The sequence below is a fragment of the Podarcis liolepis genome, assembly GCF_965112155.1.
Source record: "Podarcis liolepis genome assembly, chromosome: 7".
Taxonomy (NCBI): Eukaryota; Metazoa; Chordata; class Lepidosauria; order Squamata; family Lacertidae; genus Podarcis; species Podarcis liolepis.
Window position 1 is genome coordinate 74948084 of NC_139561.1, and position 21286 is coordinate 74969369.

The following is a 21286-nucleotide window of genomic DNA, read 5'->3' on the forward strand; positions in this document are numbered from 1 at the left end:
GCTGAGCCAGGCCACAGAAGGATAAGAGCAAGTCCCATCCCCCCCACCCCTGACTGAGATTTCATGGCATTTTGATTCAGTCCAAAGAACTGGAAATTATGAAGGCGTGTTTTGATGCAGTAAGATTTATTCCAAAGAATTAGAAAATATGAAGGCACATTCTACTTATCAAATCGTAACTTACAGCAAGAAAGGATGCTGGTGTGTGTGTGTGTGTGTGTGTGTGTGAGAGAGAGAGAGAGAGAGACAGACAGACAGACAGACAGACAGACAGACAGACAGACAGACAGACAGACAGATACACACACCGCTCTTAGGTTCCTCCCCAGAGCAACCTGACCTATGCCATGCCCCTTCAGTAATGAGCGCAGATAGGCTTAGATACCTATATTCCAGCAAGTGGGGTGTGTGTGTCACACAAAGACCCAGCACTCTCCCACACTGGTCTCAGACCCAGCTCTGCTGCTGGTGTTGCTGCTGCTGCTGCTTCTGTTGCAGAGCTCTGGCAGCCAGGGTCCAGCGCTCCAACCACTGCTGCAGGGTGAAGCCAAGGCGGCGTTCGGTGGGGAGTACAAACTGTGCGGGTTGCTCCCACCTGGAAGAGGGAAAACAGAGAGGGTGTTTCAGAGTGGCAGCTGGGCTAGTTTTTTCCAGGACCCCCCCACCTCACCCCCCCAAAAAACCCAAGAACCTCAGAGCTGATGGATCCTGTGCACCAATTTCTTTAAGGGGGAAGGCAGAAATCCCTATCAACTAGGGCTCCTGTGGGGTTTATTTTGCAGGTGCATCCCACAACATGCCATTGCATTGGGGTGGATACTGGACCATCCACACATTATTCCATATATATATATATATATATATATATATATATATATATATATATATATTTTACAATTTAAAGCACACATTTTTACATCCTTAAAATATCAATGACTTCCCTTGTCTTTCCATGGTTCATTTTACATATCATAAATCCTTGCACATTTTACAAAAGCTATACCATTTTACAAAAGCTATACTATTCAGTATTCCATTATTCCATCCATCAAAACATATATTCAATAAACGCTTTCCAATCTTCTCTAAACGTATGTTCTTCTTGTTCTCTTATTCTATATGTTAAGTCTGCAAGCTGCAAATATTTTGTCAATTTGAGTTGCCATTCTTCTTTGGTTGGGGCCTCACTCGTTTTCCATTTTGGGGCTAACCGAACACGGGCCACAGTAGTAGGATACATAAATAACCTTTTTTTTTAATACCTGGGAATTTCAGTCTGAATTATCCCCAACAGAAAGGACTCGGGGGGTTTTTTTGGAAAGTACTTTTAAACATTTTTTTCAATTAATGATGGATCATTTCCCAATACTCTTTTAGCCTCTTACAAGTCCACCACAGATGAAAGAACATTCCCTCCACCTCTTGGCATTTCCAGCACTTTATACATCTTAGCAAGCCTACTCGGAGTTAAATACCATCTTTAAATCATTGTCAAGTAGTTCTCCTTCAAAGAATAACATGCTGTGAACTTCAAATCACTTTTCCAGCGTTTTCCCCAGAGGTTAAATTCTATATTGTGTCCTATATCTATCGCCCAGTAAGGTAAAGGTAAAGGGACCCCTGACCATTAGGTCCAGTCGTGACCGACTCTGGGGTTGCGGTGCTCATCTCGCTTTATTGGCCAAGGGAGCCGGCGTACAGCTTCCGGGTCATGTGGCCAGCATGACTAAGCCGCTTCTGGAGAACCAGAGCAGCGCACAGAAATGCCATTTACCTTCTCGCCGGAGTGGTATCTATTTATCTACTTGCACTTTGACGTGCTTTCAAACTGCTAGGTTGGCAGGAGCAGGGACCGAGCAACGGGAGCTCACCCCGTCGCAGGGATTCAACCCGCTGACCTTCTAATCAGCAAGTCCTAGGTTCTGTGGTTTAACCCACAGCGCCACCTGCATCCCTATCGCCCACTACCCACACATTATTCCTCACGGATGAGGGGGCCCATGTTTGAGTAAGGCTGCCCTAACCCAAAGGTAGATGCCATGTTGAGTCCACCCTCTCCCATCAGCCCCCAAGCAGAATGGGCAACAGCCAGGGATGATGGGAGTTGTGGTCCCAACTGCATCTGGAAGGGACTAGGCTCAGGAATATACCCCACAATGCCTTGCCAACCTCCCTCCACTTACCAGGCGTCCACAACAGCCTGTACCTCCTGCCAACGCTCAATACGACACCGGCACTGATCCGTCATGCGCTGGATCCGGGGCAGCAGCTCACGGGCTTGCTCCTCATCGTGGCTCCGCACCTCCCGCACGAGAGCTGGGGACGGGGGGTGGAGGGAGATTTGGGAAGCACTCGCTGAGTATCAAGCAGCAACTATGTACGGAGGTTTTTTACCTGCCACAACTTGTGGGTGGCCTCGGGGTTAGTCCACATCATCCGCAAAAACGGAAATGAAAAATGCATTTTTGAAATAGTATGGTAGTAGCAACTCCCCACTTGCACCAATGAAGCCTAGCACAGAACAGAAGGCAGTGTATTCCTGGAGTTAGCCTAAGACAGAGGTTTTCAACCTTTTTGAGTCCACAGCTCCTTTGACCAACCACATTCTTTCTGTGGCTTCTCTGTGGGGAAACATGCTCTGAGCCTCAGAAGTCCAGCTATGTCACCCCTTGTCTGCAGAGCCTGTAGCCCCTCACCCCTTTTTGAAACCCCTCCCTTTTGGAGTTCTCCCTCTGCCTCCCCTCTCCTCTCCTTGAGAGTCCTCCGGGTAGCTACTGAAGTAGCCCCTGTTGCTTGCAGCACCTTGGTGTGCCACTGCACACTGGTTTAAAACCACTGGCATATAAGGTATTTTCCAGTGTTTCTGAGAAAGAACATTGCTGGGTATTGGTTGAGCCACTGGTGGAGGGCCACAGGTGAGGAAACTAGGCCTATTCCAGTGTTTTGGCTTGGCAGGAACTCTGATAATGCCTCTTGCTTGAATGGAGAATACAGTGGTACCTCGGGTTACATACGCTTCAGGTTACATACGCTTCAGGTTACAGCCTCTGCTAACCCAGAAATATTGCCTCAGGTTAAAAACTTTGCTTCAGGATGAGACCAGAAATCGTGCTCCGGCGTTGCGGCAGCAGCAGGAGGCCCCATTAGCTAAAGTGGTGCTTCAGGTTAAGAACAGTTTCAGGTTAAGAACGGACCTCCGGAACAAATTAAGTACTTAACCTGAGATACCACTGTACAGAGGGGGCGAGTGTGTGTGTGTGTGTGTGTGTGTGTGTGTGTGTGTGTGTGTAGAAACCAGCCTATTGTACAAAGGATAACATTTTAATGTATTTTTCATCTTTGTTGGAAGCTGCCCAGAATGGCTGGGGAAACCCAGCCAGATGGGCGGGGTACAAATAAATTATTATTATTATTATTGTTGTTGTTGTTATTATTACCTGTTGCTCCGCCCACTTGTGCTTCTGGCCCCACCCACAACTGGCACATGGCCTTCAAAAGCTTGCCTAGAAAGGAATGTGGCCCTCAGGCTGTAGGGGGAAAACCCACATACACCCTTGCCTGGTTTTGCACTGACTTGGCAGGGGCTCTTTCAGGAAGTGGACATTCCCAGCCCTAACTGAAGATGCTGGTGACTGAAGCTGGGACCTTTACATGGGAAGCAGATGCTTCACCCACAAGCCACGGCTCCCTTCTCCAAGAGGTGCCACGCTAAGGCCGACTCACCCTGCGCATCTGGCTCCGGGGAGTTATCCAGCTGGCGCTGCAGGCTTCCCAGTGCCCTCTGCTTTGAGCCAAGTTGGGCACGCAGGAGAAGGAGCATCTTCTTCAGCTCTGTGGTGTGCACGAGCAGCTCCTCCGGGGCCTGGAGAAAGAGAGGAATGATGGAGCACAGGGCACAGTAGACATCAACACAAGATGCTGGAGAGCAACACAGGAAGGCCTCCCATTTTAGAAAAAGTTATCTAGGGCGGATTTTAGACCACTGGTAAAGGTTCGGAGTTAAGGGTACCGAGTCATTTTGACAAGCAGCAGCCCTATTAAAAATAAAGCTCCATGTTTAATTTCCAGCTATTTCACCCAAGAAACAGACGTTTTATTTGATGTGGCAATGAACTGTATTTTGTTCTCTCGATACGGGTGACGGATATGGCTGGGCGATATATTGATATATTGCCCAAAACCAGTTTGAAGTCAAAACCGGTATGATATCAGTTTCACAATTTTTGACATGGCAATATATTGCAAACCATGATGTGATTTTTGCATAATGCACACACAATGTGGGGAGAAACTTTGAAGCCAGCCAATGCCTCTACATTATTTCAGACATTGTGACATATCAGCATATTGCGATGTTTAGCAAGCGATCTGTCGCGATGTTGAAAACCAGTTATCGCCCAGCCCTAGCGATGGACTAATTCAACAAAATTCTACCCTGATCTATAAAGTGTGGCATACCTAAAGGTGCATACAGAATACAAATGCATATTTCATGGAACTGGGGTTGCCCAGAGCTCTCTGCTTTCACAGACAGGCCATGGCAATTGTGTCGGCTTCTGCATGATATGCAAAGCCGCCAGAACACTTTTTTTCTTGCTGGAAAAGGAGCCTGCAAAAAAGGCTGTGCGGGATCCCAGGACCACGGGGAAGCCACCTTGCACCAGGACAGGCTATTTGTCCATGAAGTATGACTCCCACCACCTGTTTCCTGATCCTTTTAACATAGAGACAGCTAAGCTGAGGCCCTCCAGAAGCTACTGGACCACAGCTCCCACCATCCCTGACCTCTGGGCCATGGTGGCTGGGGATGATGGGAGTAGCAGTCTAGCAAAAGCTGGAGTGTCACAGGTGAGTGCCTGCTGTCCTGCTATAAGCAAAAAGGTGAACTCAGGACTTCCTGCATGGGCTCTACCACTGGGCTATTGGGGGAGGTGGGGGGGGGGAGAAAAAGTTATTTCAAGTGATCCAACCCAGTTAGCTTCCTCCCCCACCCCACCTAGATATAAACCAAGCCCGCAGCAGAGAGGCACTCACCTTGTAGAGAGGGAAAGCGACTCCTTGGCACACATTGAGGAAGGGCTGGTACACGACTGGCGCGGTTCGGCTCAGGCGGTGGATAGAAAGCTCATGGGCGGGGATTCGCTGAGACCTGGAATATTTTTGGGTGAGTGTGTGTGTCAGAAAGAAGGGCTCACAATTTCCTCTCCACCCCTTGTCTTCAAATCAAAGATGGAGGATGCATTCTGATCCCAACGCACACACATTTGTGTGCTTGCTTGAGGTACGAACATGGGCCCAGTCCATGCTATACATTTAAAGCAGTATCATACCACTTTGAATCCTTTACGGCTTCCCCCAAAGAATCCTGGGAAATGTAAAGGCCAGCAAGAGTTGTTAGGAGAGCCCTCTGCCCCGCACGGAGCTACGATACCCAGAGTTCCCCGATTGTTAAATCACTCTGGGAATTGTACCTCTGGCAGGGGAATAAGGGACTCCCAAGAAACTATTGGCACCCTTCACAGTTCCCAGGATTCTCTGGAGGAAGGCATGGCAATTTAAAATGGCATGATACTGCTTCAAATGTGTAGTGCAGATGGGGCCATGGGATACACACAGCTCTAAGCACCGTCAGGCTTAAAATATAAATTAACCACCCTCCAGATTATGCATCAGAGAAGGACAAGACTTGGAACCCACATCAATCTCATTTGAATACACTTTAACTATTTGTACTTGTTTCAAGTACATTATTCCAGCTTTGATCATCGCAGGAGGAGCCAGGACCAATTAACCATCCGCCTCCAACCAGCAAAAGTCTTTCACAGCCTTGCCCACCTTGCTGTCTCAACTCTAGCATGGTCCATGGCCAGTTGCAGTTCAACACCATCTGGGGAGCACCTGGATCAGGGAGGCCTACTCTTACTTGCAGCCAGTTCTCCAGCTTCAACGATTTCGGGAGGCACGGCCAAAGCATGACTTTGATCTTTTGAAAACGAGCAACTTAGAAATACTGTATTTTTTGCTCTATAAGACTCACTTTTTCCCTCCTAAAAAGTAAGGGGAAATGTGTGTGCGTCTTATGGAGCGAATGCAGGCTGCGCAGCTATCCCAGAAGCCAGAACAGCAAGAGGGATTGCTGCTTTCACTGTGCAGCGATCCCTCTTGCTGTTCTGGCTTCTGAGATTCAGAATATTTTTTTTCTTGTTTTCCTCCTCCAAAAACTAGGTGCGTCTTGTGATCTGGTGCGTCTTATAGAGCGAAAAATACGGTAGATAGCTTGCTGCCCAGTGTGGGGCTCTCCTGTTTCTAGAGCCCAAAGCGTTGCTCATCCATGGGGAGGGGAGCAGGAGGACTCACGCAGGGAGATCGCGGCGCAGCAGGCAAGGCAGAGCGATGGTCCCAAACTGTCGAACCTCGCGGTCCACCCTATCCTCCAGTTGCTCTGCTGCTCCCTTCACCAATTGCTCTTGAGGCAGCAGTTTCTTTTCTATGAAGTCTTGGATCTGATGGAGAGACATAAAAGAAAAACCAGCATGGTCACAAAGATGCCACGCAAGCACAGTACCTCTGCTTCCAGGTGCAGAACATGGAATCCCAGGTCTCCTCGCTGCACTTTTTGTAATATTTATTTTGGAAGTTTCTAGTCCTCAACGTTGCAGAGCCCCACTTGGGTCAGGAACAACTCTAGTGGCAGTATGTCCGGAGGCGGTTGGAGGATGGATGGCTGCTAACAGATTGAGGTTGAATCCTGACAAGACAGAAGTACTGTTTTTGGGGAGACAGGGGGCAAGCAGGTGTGGAGGATTCTCTGGTCCTGAATGGGGTAACTGTGCCCCTGAAGGACCAGCTGCACAGCCTGAGAGTCATTTTGGACTCACATCTGTCCATGGAGGTGCAGGTCAATTCTATGTCCAGGGCAGCTGTCTACCAGCTCCATCAGGTAATCAGGCTGTGGTGCACGCTCTGGTTATCTCCCACTTGGACTACTGCAACGTTTGAAAGTGACCCGGAAACTACAACTAATCCAGAATGTGGCAACTAGACTGGTGACTGGGAATGGCCACCAAGACCATATAACAATGATCCTGAAAGACCTACATTGGCTCCCAGTATGTTTCCGATCACAATTCAAAGTGTTGGTGCTGACATTTAAAACCCTAAACAGCCTCGGTCCAGTATACCTGAAGGAGCGTCTCCACCCCCATCATTCTGCCCGGACACTGAGGTCCAGCTCCGAGGGCCTTCTGGCTGTTCCCTCGCTGCGAGAAGCCAAGTTACAGGGAACCAGGCAGAGGGCCTTCTTTAAAGTGGCACCCACCCTGTGGAACGTCCTCCCATCAGATGTCAGGGAAATAAACAACTACCTAACATTTAGAAGACATCTGAAGGCAACCCTGTTTAGGGAAGATTTTAATTTTTTATGTGCTGTAAGCCACCCAGAGTAGCTGGGGAAATCTAGCCAGGTGGGTGGAGTATACATAATAAAATTATTATTATTATTAAATGCCACAATCCTTGCTGCTAAGAAGCCGTGCTCCATCCTCTATCAATGGTCAGCAGTTGTTACATCAGGCTGCAGCAGAGGAGGGAATAGGTGGGGTGCAGGGCCAGTCTGTCAGCGCAGCTGAGAGAACAGCAACTTTTGGTGCCTCTTCCCCGAGCTCTTGTATCCTAGCTGGCCATTAGAAGACCAGATTTCAGCTAAGAACTTGCATTGCTGTTGGCAGATTTCCTCCTCCCTCCAAATTCATCTTCCTCTTATGCCATGCCTTTTCCTAGTGCTCGTTGGTTAAACGGATCAGGAAACAGCTAATGGGAAAGACCCACCTCTGCCCGAGATCCTGGAGAACCACAGGTGCCAGTCAGACGAGATAATCCTTGGCTGGGTGGGCAAATAGACCAACCTGGCATAAGGCAGATTCTTAGCTCCAGCATATGACTTTTGTAGCATGACCAGTCTGGCTTTAAGCAGATGGTGCATTAGGTATGGGGAAAACTGGCGACTAGATTACCCTTTCAGCCCCTTCCAACTCTACAGTTCTAAGATAACTTATGGAGGGCACCAGGTTGGGCTACAAATCCCATCAGCCTTGACCAATGGGGATGTTGCAAGGGGGTAGTTGGAGCTGGTAGTCCACACTTGCCCTCTCAAAATCTGCTGCTGCCCCCTTAGCCTGACCCCAACATCTAGAATGCCCCCCTTTCTACATAGCCAGACTTCATGTGGCCTAGGACCCACGTACCTACGGGACCGCCTCTCCTGGTATGCCCCGCGGAGGACCTTAAGGTCCACAAATGACAACACCTTGGAGGTCCCAAGTCGCAAGGTGGTTAGATTGGTCTCAACTAGGGCCAGGGTCTTTTCAGTACTGGCCCCGACTTGGTGGAATGCTCTGTCACAAGAGACTAGGGCCCTGCAGGACTTGACATCTTTCCGCAAGGCCTGCAAGACCACCTGGCCTTTGGTTTGGACTCAGTCTGACCCTTATATTTCCCTCCCCTTATGGTTTTGATCTATGGGCTACTATTAAAAAGAGGCTGCATTTTAAATTATATTTTAACCTGTATTTTAAATTGGCTTTTTTATTATTATTGTAATTTTACTGGTGTTAGCTGCCCTGAGCCCGGCTCTGGCCAAGGAGGGTGGGATATAAATAAAATATTATTATTATTATTATTATTATTATTATTATTATTATTATTATTATTATTATTATTATTTCCCCACATCTAAGCAACAGATTCTGGCACATTGCCACCCCGGGCCATAAATATATCCATGTAGAGATGAAAGGGAGCCTCAGATCTTGCCTCTGCTTGGTCCTTGCGAAGCTGTGATTTAAGATACGACGTTCCTTTGATGAGCGCCCGGATGTGCTGCTGTTTCTCATTCTGTAGGAAGGAGGCAGAGAAGGGAGATTAAGGAGCTACTTTCCAAAAGACTGCACTAGGCACCCCCTTCTCCCAAAGCCTCTCCTAATGGCATAGGCACACACACATGGCCACATTCACATCATCCAGTAAAAGCAGTATGGCACCACTTCAGTCACAGCTTCCCCCAAAGCATTCTGGGAGCTGAAGTTTGTTAAGGGTGCTGGGAGTTGTCAGGAGACCCTCACAGAGCTAAAATTCCCAGAGTCGTTTAAACAAACCATTCCACTTCACAAGGCACTCTGAAAAGGGAAAGAGGGGGCTTTTAACAACCTCCTCCAATATAGCACCTGCCAGATGTTGCCAGAGGCCCCACCAACCAATCAACATGGCCTGTGGCCAGAGATGATGGGTATTGTAGTCCATTATATTTATGAGGGGGGAAACGGGGGGCGGAGAGAGAGAAACAAGATTGGCTCTTCCTAACCTAGAAGTTGACATCCTTCTGTATAATCAGCCCTGTTTAGGGAAGCTTTTAATGTTTGATGCATTACTGTATTTTAATATTTTGCTGAAAGCCACACAGAGTGGCTGGGGAAGCCCGGCCAGATGGGCGGGGTATAAATAATAAATTATTATTATTCATTCACATCCTGCTTACATGCCAAAATGGCTTCTAAGCAGTATTGTCTCAAGGCTTTTGACCCTACGCCTCAGACTCTCTGGATCTATTGCTGGGATAGCTCAGTTGGTAGAGAATGCCAGCTGTTCATCTCAGGGTCGTGGGTTCAAGCCCCACATTGGGCAAGAGATTCCTGAATGGTGGGGGGTGGGACTAGATGACCCTGGGGGTCCCCTTCCAACTCCACACACCTATGATCCTGAGACCCGCACAACTCTTCCCCCCTCAAATATTTATCTTCCCTTCCACACACTCACCACCAGGTGGCGGAAGTCCAGGATGCTCTGGCGTTTAGCTTGCACAGCCTGCAGTTCTTCGTGCCGGGTCCTCACCGCCTCTTCCAGCTCCCGGCAGCCCTGCAGAAGTCCGTCTCTGTATCCCCTCAACCGCACGGCCCGGAGCTCCAGCTCAAACGCAGCTCTGGGATGGGAGGCAGCATGAGAAAAAGGGGGAAGAGAATCCCTGACACGTGTCTGTTCACACAGTGCACTTATTTATAGGTCTCTCCCCATTTGCTTCCACTGCCCTTATTTTTATTCAACACCCCCCCCCCAATTGCACCCAAGGCTACTACTGCCCCCCTGGATAGTTCCAGCATACCGCCCCCTTCCCAGAAGAGTTTGCATTTAATATCCTGCTTTAACACTACCCGAAGGAGTCTCAAAGCAGCTAACATTCTCCTTTCCCTTCCTCCCCCACAACAAACACTCTGTGAGGTGAGTGGGGCTGAGAGACTTCAGAGAAGTGTGACTGGCCCAAGGTCACCCAGCAGCTGCATGTGGAGGAGCGGGGAATCGAACCCGGTTCACCAGATTACGAGTCTATAGCTCTTAACCACTACACCACACTGGCTCCCTACCCACGCTACCCAGGGGCTGGTATCGCCCACTTTGGGAAACACTGGCTTAGAGTTTTGTTTTTAAAAGTGAGATGCACAGCTCCATTGCTGCTCATGGTCTCCCCTGAAGGAACCACAACTGCAAGATCCGTCTTCTCACCTGGCCAGGATAGAGCGCTCCGAGTCATCAGACAGCAGGCTATGCATCTCCTGGACGACAGCTTCCAGCCGAGCCAAGAGGCTCCTCTCCTGGGCGTTTAAAGGGATCTGCTCCACACAAAGCATCTCGCACTTGCTCCAGCCCTCCTGCCCACCAGGTGAGAAGGAAGGAAAGCAAAGACTATGAGCGCCCCCTTTTTTTGGCATCCAACTCCTATGGAAAATGACAGTGCTGACAAAGATGGACCTGAACTGAACTAGATGGACCAAAGGTCTGACTCAGTAGAAGGCACCTAATAAATAATAATAATAATTTATTTATATGCCGCCCACCTGCTGGGTTGCCCCAACCACTCTGGGCAGCGTCCAACAAATTAAAACACAGTAAGACACCACACATTAAAAACTTCCCTATACAGGGCTATCTTTCAGATGTCTTCTAAAAGTCAGAGAGTTGTTTATTTCCTTGACATCTGATGGGAGGGCGTTCCACAGGGCGGGTGCCACTGCCAAGAAAGCCCTCTGCCTGGTCCCCTCTAACATCATTTCTCATAGTGAGGGAAGCACCAGAAGGCCCTTGGAGCTGGACCTCAGTGTCCGGGCAGAACGATGCGGGTGGAGACGCTCCTTCAGGTATACTGGGCCAAGGCCATTTAGGGCTTTAAAAGTCAGCACCAGCTCTTTGAATAATGCTCAGAAGCATAGCTTCCAATGTCCTTATCACCAGATCCGCCTTAAATCCTGCTGCCCAAAATAATTTGGAGAGATCAATTATACACTTCCAAGGATACAAGTTTTCAGATAACCGGTGTCTTTAGTTAGCTCTCTCAGAATTCACACAACAGTGAATATAGCAGCACAAGCACTTTCAAGCAGTGAAGAACTGAATGTATGAACTGGCTGAAGTAAAAGCTGCATTGGAAACGGCACTCATTCAGAAACTCAGACAAGGTAGGTGCTCGACAGCCCTATTCACAAGAGATAAAACAGACCGTGTGTGAACCATAGCTACATGCCCCCCCCCGTTACATTCAGCCACAAGGCAGCGCCAAGGGCTGTCACCTGTATGAGGGTCCGAACAGAGGGCAGGTCATTCATTGGCTCCGACACATCCTCCAGGTGGGCGTTATCATAGCGAAACCTGAGCATGGGGCAGAAAGGAGAGAACTGTAGACCCCAAAGAGCCTCATGAGATACCGAGGGGAAGACGCTGACTTTGAGCGACTGCTTGACATTGTGCGTTTCCCTCCACCCCCAACACTTCCCCTGAGCCTTGGTGGGCTTACTGGTGCCAAAGAACAGCAATGCTTCCGTAAAAAATAGCTGGTTCGGGGCCAGCCAGGTTAAGTCCCCCACAGAGAAACATTGCGGGTAATTGAAATGGGAGCCAGTGAAGAACCTCAGACCTTCTCCCCAGTCCATGCCTCCTCTCCCTAGGTCACAACCTTCCCTGGCCGTGCCTCATTACTATTATTATTTAGTAATTAATTAAATTTGCATACTGCCCTATACGCCCCAGGTCTCAGGGCAGTTCACGAGATAAACATCACAAAAACAGAAAATACATAATGAAAACAAAGACAACCCAATAATCCCGCCTTCCACGACACTGGCTGTCAATCTGTGGCTGTCTGATTAAAGAGGAACATTTTCACTTGGCACCTCAATGAAGGCACCAGGGGAGCCTTCCTGGGGAGAGCATTCTACCAATGGAGAGCCACTGCAGAAAAGTCCCGTTCTCCTGTTGCCACCCTCCGGAGCTCTCCAGAGGTTGCTCGGGGGGTGCTGGGTGGTGTCATTAGCCCAGGATACCCAACGCCGCCACCCCTCTCCCCCAGGACAGGACCTACTTGAGGGCTTCCACATCCCTAGGAATGTTGATGCTGCTGGTGAGCTCCTGCAGCTGCTGTGTGTTCTGCAGGGCAAGGTGCTCCAGGGCTGAAAGGATGTGGGCAGGAGGGTGGGAGCCAGCTACTTTCTGTGGGGAGACAGGGAAAGGTAGTGAGGATGGCCTCAAAGACAGAGAGAGAGAAAGAAGAGACTGCTCACAGGCAGTCCTAGAGCAAGCTGTCCAAGCAAAGCAACAGGCTTCCTCATCGCTGCTCTGCAATGTGTGGTCCTACCTCCACAATGCTCAGCCAGTGCTGGTAGGAAGAGTTCAGCTGCTCCTCATTCATCCCGCTGCTGAGAGACACCAAAGGAAAAAAAGAGAGAGTGTTAGAAATTCAAGGGGAGGTGCAGGGAACCTGTGGCCCTCCGGATGTGGCTGAACTACAACTCCCATCAGCCCCAGCATGCATAATCCAGCAACATCTCTGGAGGGCTGCAGGTTCCCCCAAACCTGCTCAGGGAGGCAGGGAGAAAAGCACAGGTAAGAATGACCAGGATGCTTTTCAAAGGGGAAGGATACCAAAAGGGAAAGGGCACTCCCAAATGGTTTGAAGACCTAAGGTGTCTGTCTGGAAAGGACAAACCTGTGTGGGTGTAGAACTGGGGAGAGGGTCTTTAGCTGTAAGGGCTTTAGAAAGGGAGCACCATGGCACTGGACCAAGCCTGGAAGCAGACGGGGAGCCAGTGCAGGAATTTCGTGGGGGGAGTAGAATTATGAACTGCTTTCCTTCTAGAAGATCCCAGGTTCAGCCCATCACAACTCATAGAATCATACGAGATAGCGGTAACCTGGCAGAAGCAGGCAAAGTCCCACTAAAGCACCCCCCCCCATCTAAAAAAATGGAGGATTAGCACTGCAGCAGAGACCTCAGAGTCCCAGTTCGGTTAGCCAGCGCTATGTTGGGCAGTCCAAAGAGACTGTGGCTCAATTTCTAGATACCCAATGTGAAATCCGGAAGCTGGGCACTTGTGGAGCAAGGGAGAAGTCTACAATGCAAGGCTAATGGGAGGAAAGTATACAAAACATGGGACAAATGTAAGGGAAATGGGAAAGGGGTGGAAGATAGGCTCTTACGGAAAATGCCCTGATACGCTGCGCTCAAAGAGGGTCTTCAGGAAGTGGAAGCGCAGCTGGCAGGCCTCCTGGACATCTCGCTGGAGAGAAACAAGGGACAGACCTCAGCTAAGGTTTTCCCCCCCAAATACACCTACCTCCAGCCTGTTAAAAAATGCAGTTAACAGGTTAATTCTCCAAGAGTCAGCAGAGACGATGACTCATTCCCCACAATGCACTGGCAGGCTAACTCTTTTATCTGTGCTATGGGGCAGATTTGGGAGAAACTTTGCGTATAAAAACTCAGGTTACAGCATGCTGTGCAGGTTGGTGTGATAGGGGATTGCAGGACTTGTTGAAGGTTCTAGGATGAAACTGTGGATTTGAGTGAATATTTTTTGAAGAGATCATCTGAGGAAGAAGTTGGAAAATCGGCAGACTTCAGAGAACTTGTTAAGTTGAAGGACTCTGCAAGCAACTGAACCAAGGACTTGGCTGTGGGCTTTAACACAAGCATGGACTTTGAAGGAAATAGCCCTCTCTGGGCTCAGAGAGAGGAGATAACTCGTAACATCTATAAATAGTGTATGTATGTGCAGTAGTGCATGTTGGTTTTGGCCTAGTAAAAAGACACCTCTGCTAAGTGCCTGTTTTCTGCAGTGAGCTTAACCGCTTGACTGAGCTTCCACAGTGCATACACCCAAAACAGCCCTCCAAATCTACTGAATTACGTGCCTCGAAAACTGTCTGGTCTCATACTGCGGAACCTTGGCACGTGCTAGAACTCGTGCAAAAACACTACAGCCAGTGCTAGAATGCTGGAAGATTCAGGACAGAAACAACATCTTCACAACTAGTTAAACTATGGAACTCATTCCCACAAGATGCAATTAGGGCCACCAACGCGTGTGGCTTTAACAGAGAATTAGACAAATTCCTGGAGAAGGAAAACACTGGCTCCGAACCCTGATGGCTACTTCCACTGTCAGAAGCAACATGTTTCTGAATACAAGATGCTGGAAACTACAGGAGGGAAGAGTGCTGTTGGGATCAGGTCCTGTTTGCAGGCTTCCCATAGGCATCCGGTTGGCCGCTGTGAGAACAGGATGACTTTGGGGGCAGTCACTGCCTCTCAGCCTAGCCTACCTTGCAGGGTCGTTGTGGGGATTAAATAGGGGAGAGAACCATGTATGCTGCCTTGAGCTCCTTGGAGAGGGAAAAAAGTTGGGATATAAGCACCAGAAATTGAAAGATTATGATTTCAGAATCAAGGTTTCGGCCAATAAGTAACCAGACATTGGTACGTACACTTTGACCAGAAAGAGCTGTCCTTAAGCCAGTACTACAAAGTAAATAAATACTTGAAAATCCCGATTTCCCTGATCTCAAGTAAATACACCTTTGCAAGAAGCTACTCTGCCCTCTTCCCTGCAAGCAAGCCACCAGTCCTCACCAAAACCTCCGGCTCCAAGCTGGGGAATCCAGGCTCCGGGGCTTTCTTGCTGAACACCACCGCTGTCCTGGCCTTCCTACAGAGAACAAATTAGAACAGAGAGAACTCCTTCCAACAGCTGGGTAGACCTCTCAAACATTCCCTGCATGCCCATTGTGGGCAGAGCAACCAATGCACATCTCACCTTTGTACACTAAGCTATACAAAGCGACTGTTCATCCGCCACCCGGGCAAGGGAGAGATGTCATCAGAGTTCCATCCAGGCAAAAGCAATCAAGGAGGGGGCAAAGCTGGGGCCAGTGAGGGGTGTGGCCTGGAGAGGGGGCGTGGCCTCACAAGAGTTCCAAGGGCCAGGCAGGGAGGGCCACATTCGGCTCTTGGTTCCCTACTCTGGACAAATGTGCCCTGCCTATCCAAGAGACTGGAAATGGGGGACTCTACCTCTCCATCTCTTGCAGCTGCTCCAGACGGCCTCCGACTTTTGCCGCTCTCGCTTGAAGTTGCTGACGCTCTGCTGCGACCCGGGCAGAGTACGCCTTGAGTAGCAAGCTGCGGCGCTTGGCATCCCAGATCTCCTCCTGCGCCGTCTCCAGGGCGACCTCTGAGAGACCAGACAAGAGCAAGGGCGCGTCACAAATTGGGCTGTGTGGGTACCCCCTCGCAACTTTGGGATCTCTGCACAAGTGCTTGAATAGGCATTAGTTTTGGCCTTTTTTATGTTTTGAAACAACTCGAGGTTCTAGTCCTTATGACCATTGAGCCAACGTCTTCCCTCTCACCATCTGCCACGAGTTCGTGCTGTGCTGATTCAATCTGCAAGTCCAGCTGCTGCAGCTCCCCCCGCAGACGGGAGATTTCTTGGACCAGCTGCTTACGGCGCTCCTTCTCTGATTCTGAACTGCTGGGCTTGCCCTGGGGAGAAAAACACCAGCCCTGCCAGGGTGGAACTCTGCCGTGGAACATTTAAGCTCACTCACAGCTCATTTGCCCACAATACTCATAGACATAAGGCAACCCTCCTCCCGCCCCACTATCCCACAAACATAGGGTGTGAATGTGGCTTCTATCCCGAAGTTCTCCCCCTCCACATTCGAAAGGCAGCCCCCTCCCCACAGATTACAAAGCCCAAGCCACACGGAGAAGCAGCAACACCCAAATCCCTCCCAGTATATTGATCTCTCACCTCAGTCTCCTCCATCTGCCGATACCTACATGAAAGGTTCGGGTTAAGAAAACCAACAGTTTCCCATTTTTCTTTAGTCGCTACAACAACTATGTCCAGAAGTCACAAGAAGCCAACAAGCACAGAACCCAGTTTTCTCTGCTGCAGGTGTGCTCCCACTTCCATCCCTTGAGGTAAATAGCCATTTTTTAAAAAAAAAAGTCTGGAAGCTTCTGATTCTGATGAATAATCACAATTCAGTGGTTACGTCCACACCCTAAGCTGTGGTTGATCTTAACAATGGTGTGTTGAAAATGCCAGCTTTGTAAACCATGGTTTGACGTCTTTCAAACAAACTGTATGTTAAGATCAACCATAGTTTGCTGGGTCTGGACGAGATGCCAAACTGTGATTCATGAAACACCAAAGCCCTTTTCATGGATGTGGCACGGGAGCAGAAGGGGAGAGCGTGAGAGCTCAGCAAGAGGCTAGGCTTGTTTATAACACAGTAAACCGTGGAGAAGATGTAAGCAATGTGTTTAGACAGAAGTCAGAAAACAGGAACAAGTTCATCATTTGGAGTAATAGTGATGAAGGAGGCAGTGACACAAAGGTTGTTCTACAGAAGGGTTGTTCTAGAGTAGGGCTGCCTCTTTTGGGGGGAGGGGTGAAGAGGGCCTCTGCTGCTGTTCTTTTAACCACAGCCAGGCATACAAATTAAGCAGGTAATACATCCCTGACATGAAATAAATAGTGGGCAAAGCTTTACCTGCTGAATTTTTGATTGTCAGGCTACTGAAGGTATAGGCAGAAGGCAAAAAAACCCCCCAACTATTGGCTTAGGATTTTATATAAGTTAAGTGATGAATCAATATATTTAATCTCGAATTGAAAAGATATAAGGATGTTTAATGATTAAGTTTATAAGAACTTTGATTTGGAAAACCGTTAAAAGGGTGTGCAATGAAATTCAATCAAGGGGAAGCGAGGAAGTCACTTAACAATGTTAATAAGCATAATTTTAATAAGGTTATGATTTATGTTTGTTTGTTTATAATTTTGTGAAAATCAATTTAAAAAAATTGGGAAGAAAAAAACCCCCCAACACTTAAAAATGCAAAGGTTTGGGAAAGTATAAAAGTCCTATCCTGGTGCCAAAATGACAACCAACACAGGCAGAAGTCAGCCTAGTCTCCTTCATAGGATTGTTGTGGTGGGATAAGAAGGGAGTGGTGGAAAGAACTGTGCATCCACTTGGAGGAACGGCAGATTATAAAAAGGAAATACACTACAGAAATCCAAACGGTGCTGCTTCCTCCTTCATGGAGAAGCAGACAAAGGGGAGGAACACAGAAAGTTTCCAAGTCAGCCCACAGGGCTATCTAGCTCAGAACTGTCTACTCTGACTGGCAGCAGCTCTCCAGGGTTTCTGGCAGGGTCCTCTCCCAGCCCGACCTGGAGATGCCAGGAACTGAACCTGGAACTTTCTGCATGCAAAGCAGATGCTCTACCACTGAGCTACAGCACAACAGCAAAGGAACTTGCCCATTGCTGAACTTCGCTCGCCACACCACTGTTACAAAGGGTGAAAAAAAGAGGAGGGATAACTCTTAGCAGAAGAAGGTGTGGAACGCTGGAGGCAAATGCCCACCAAAAGGATACCATAGCAAGTTGCCCCGGATCTTCTTTACGGTCCTATAGTATCAACAAAGAGAAAAATTAAGTCAATGAAGTGCATTGTATCCCCCACTACTTGATCTCTGTGCCAAAAAATACTGTCACCCCAGTTTCAAAGTGGAACATGCGCAGAGAAAGGTGACCAAGGGTCTGGAAACCAAACCTTATGAGGAATGATTGAAGGAACTGAGTATGTTTAGCATGGAAAAGTGGAGACTGAGAGGAAATACGATAGCCATCTTCAAATATCTTAAGGGCTGTTACATGGAAGATGGAGCAAGCTTGCTTTCTCTTGCTCTGGAGGGTAGGACTTGCGCCATTGGCTTCAGGCTACAAGAAGGGAGATTCTGACTAAACATCAGGAATACTTTTCTGACAGTAAGAGCTGTTTGACAGTGGAACAGACTCCCTCGGGAGGTTGTGGACTCTCCTTCCTTGGAGGTTTCTAGGCAGAGGTTGGATGGCCATATCTCAGGGATGCTTTAGCTGAGATTCCTGCATTGCAGGGGGTTGGGCTAGATGACCCTCGGTGTCCCTTCCAACTCTGTAATTCTAAGTATCTCAGCCTAGCGTTAAAGGCACGAGAACAGAGCCAACAATAAAAGCAGGCTGTTTCAGCCCATCTGCTTCCCAAGACGTCCCATGAATATAAATGGGATCCCAGGAGTAGCAAAATTCCTCTGGTGAAAGAATTGCTGAATGTGGGCAGCTAGCTTCATCCAAGAGACAGGGAGCCTGTGGCCCTTCAAGTTGTGTGCTGGACTCCAATTCCCTCCGGCCGAAGCCAGCATGAAGTCCAGCCGACATCTACCACCTCCCCACTGTGAGGAAAACAAAAAGCCAAATCCTAACCCGCCAGCCTCTCGGTGCTTCTCCTGAACACAACCATTTAGCTTCTTACCTTTGGTGGCGAACATGCTGGATGACGAATTTCCAGATCTCAGCACACTGACCTGAGCACATCCTAGAGAGTAGGGGAAAGGACGGAAAGCATTTATATCCCACTCATAAGCCAAAAAGGCTCCCAGAGCGACTAACATACAATCCGTTACATGCAACCAGCATGTAACTCCACTGCTGCCCCTATGCTTCTGGGCAAAGTTCTAGGCTCTTGGATTAATTTACAAAGCCTTTAATAACTTGGGACCAGAATCCCTTAAGGTCTACTCAATTCGTTATATCGCTGCCTGGCTGAGGAGGTCTTTGCAGGAAACACTGTTAGCAATCCCCCATGGCTCAGACCCACCTGCACGTTCAGAACTGTGGGCCCATTTCAGTAGGCCTCTCTCCCCTCCCCGCTGAAGGTCCAGTGCTTGGCAAGGACTATTTTTGTTTGAGCAGGCATTTTAGGTAAGGTTTCAGATTCTGATGGACAATTTTTATCTCTGCTGTACACAACTGGGTTAAACGGGGGGAAACTTTGAGATCTTGAAACCAGTAGGAGAACACTTCAATCTCCCAGGACATTCTATACAAGATCTCAAAGTAGCTGTTTTACTACAAAGGAATTTCAGAAATAGACTGGAAAGAGAAGCTGCTGAATTGCAACTCATTACCAAACTTAAAACCATGGAGAGACCTGGTCTGAACAAAGACATTGGATTCTTATCTCATTATACATGACTAAGCCATTTTTCACCTTCTCACCCCTTGCCTTTTCCTGTAAGACCTATTGCAGTCGGTAAGAGTAGTCAACAGGCTCATCTCAGCTACCTGCCAATCTCCCATTCCCACCACCCTTCTGAGTAATACCCCTCCCCACCTTCTCACTATATAGAAGGATCTGGCAACTTCTGTTTCAGTGTATCTGAAGAAGTGTGCATGCACACGAAAGCTCATACCAAGAACTAACTTAGTTGGTCTTTAAGGTGCTACTGGAAGGAATTTTTTTATTTCACCCAATTCTAGTTTTCTCCCCATCCTCCTCCCTGCTGCCTGAGGGCAGATTTAAACCAATGGAGGTCCTGTAAATCTAAGAGGAGAGCCCTGGTGGATCAGTCCAATGGCCCACCTAGCGTAACATCCTATTCTCACAGCGGCCGACCAGATGCCTGTGGGAAACCGAAGAGCCAGCATGGTGTAGTGGTTAGCGTACTGGACTAAGACCTTTGAGACCTGGGTTCAAATCCCCACCGAATCTGGCTTTGGGCCAGACACTGCCTCTCAGCGTAACCTACCACACAGGGTCGTTGTGGAGATTAAATGAGGCGGGGTGGAGGGAGAACTGCGTATGCCACCCTGAGCTTGAAGGGAAAGGTGGGATAGCTCAGCCGGTGGAGCATAAGACTCAGGGTTGTGGGTTCTAGCAAAACAAAAGGGTCCTTTCAAATTGAAATAAAATAAACCTGCAAGCATGACCTAGGCGCAACAGCAACTGGGTCACCAGAGGCGTAAGGCCCTGAACTCTGCACATGCTCAGAGGCACTCGCTTTGCGGGAGTTTTTGAAATATACTCCAGGGAGCCGCCTGGCGGGCGCGGGTCTGAGGCAGGAGAGGGCCGAATGTCACCCACCGGCGGGCTGCACTCTCGGAGGGGATTCTGTCCGGCGGGAGCTGCATCTCCTCGGCCGCCCAGCGCCGCAGCTCCTGCGCCAGCGACGCCCCGCTGCTCCATTCCATCCCGGCCGCGGCTCGACGAAACTCCTCCCGCAGCTGCTGCTGCTGCTGCTGCTGCTTCTTTCCCGCTGCCTGCGCGGAACTTCAACTCCAGCGCCTTCCCTCCCAGCTCCACCCACCCTCGCGTGGCATGCCGGGAGATGTAGTCCAGTGTCGCAAGAACTGCCGGGACGTGTAGCCGGAGAGGGAGGGAGAGAGCGGGAAAAAGAGAGACTCCGCTTTCGCACAGGCTGCTGGAATTTGTAGTTTCGGGTTGGCTGTGAGAGGGCTGAGCGTCTGCCCGAAAGGCCGTGTCTGATTGTCTTGCTATTGCTATTAGTACAGTACATTTTTTTGCATCTTTGTTCTTAGCCCTCTTTATGACATGCGTGCGTTTCGAAATGTGTGTGTGTGTGTATATATTCTGTTTTGCAATTTAGAATACTCATTTAAACATCCTTAAAATATAAATTGCTTCCCTTCTTCTCTTTCCATGGTTCATTTTGCATATCATAAATCCCTGCATATTTTACATAAATTAAACCATTCAGTATTCCATTATTTGTTGTTGTTGCTTAGTTGTTTAGTCGTGTCCGACTCTTCGTGACCCCATGGACCAGAGCACGCCAGGCACTCCTGTCTTCCACTGCCCACCGCAATTCCATTATTACATCCATCAAAACTTATTTGCACTGTTTAATTTATCTTAATGCTGCCAGTGCTTTCAAGTGTACACAATTTCTCCCTGTATATTCAATAAAAAAATTCTGATCTACTTTAAATGTATGTTCTTCTTGTTCCCTTATTCTATATGTTAGGTCCGCAAGCTGCGCATATTCGATCAGTTTATGTATATGTAATATAAACCCACAACACACTTCCCTTAAGAAGCAGGTACGAATCTC

The 21286-nt window shown here is 48.6% G+C and overlaps 1 protein-coding gene across 1 annotated transcript; it reads right to left on the reverse strand.

The window, feature by feature from the left end:
* Window positions 1–109: 109 nt before the first annotated feature.
* HAUS5 (HAUS augmin like complex subunit 5) lies at window positions 110–20551 on the reverse strand. Its single transcript, XM_083515247.1, has 19 exons — window positions 20299–20551; window positions 18688–18750; window positions 17772–17804; window positions 16131–16155; window positions 15727–15859; window positions 15389–15548; window positions 14948–15023; window positions 13516–13595; window positions 12674–12734; window positions 12401–12528; window positions 11613–11691; window positions 10552–10697; window positions 9811–9973; window positions 8812–8892; window positions 6358–6503; window positions 5035–5149; window positions 3724–3862; window positions 2184–2316; window positions 110–595 (listed from the first exon to the last, which is right to left on the reverse strand). The coding sequence occupies exons 1-19, from the start codon at window positions 20403–20405 to the stop codon at window positions 448–450; spliced, it is 2016 nt and encodes a 671-aa protein (XP_083371373.1). The 5' UTR covers window positions 20406–20551; the 3' UTR covers window positions 110–447.
* Window positions 20552–21286: the final 735 nt, after the last annotated feature.

Excerpts from the sequence above, each read along its gene's own strand:
- HAUS5 (XM_083515247.1), bottom strand. The coding sequence starts at position 20,405 with ATGGAATGGAGCAGCGGGGCGTCGCTGGCGCAGGAGCTGCGGCGCTGG. Across the intron at positions 17,805-18,687 it reads CAGCATGTTCGCCACCAAAG|GACCGTAAAGAAGATCCGGG; the intron begins GTAAGAAGCTAA and ends TTGATACTATAG. Across the intron at positions 15,549-15,726 it reads GCACGAACTCGTGGCAGATG|AGGTCGCCCTGGAGACGGCG; the intron begins GTGAGAGGGAAG and ends CTGGTCTCTCAG.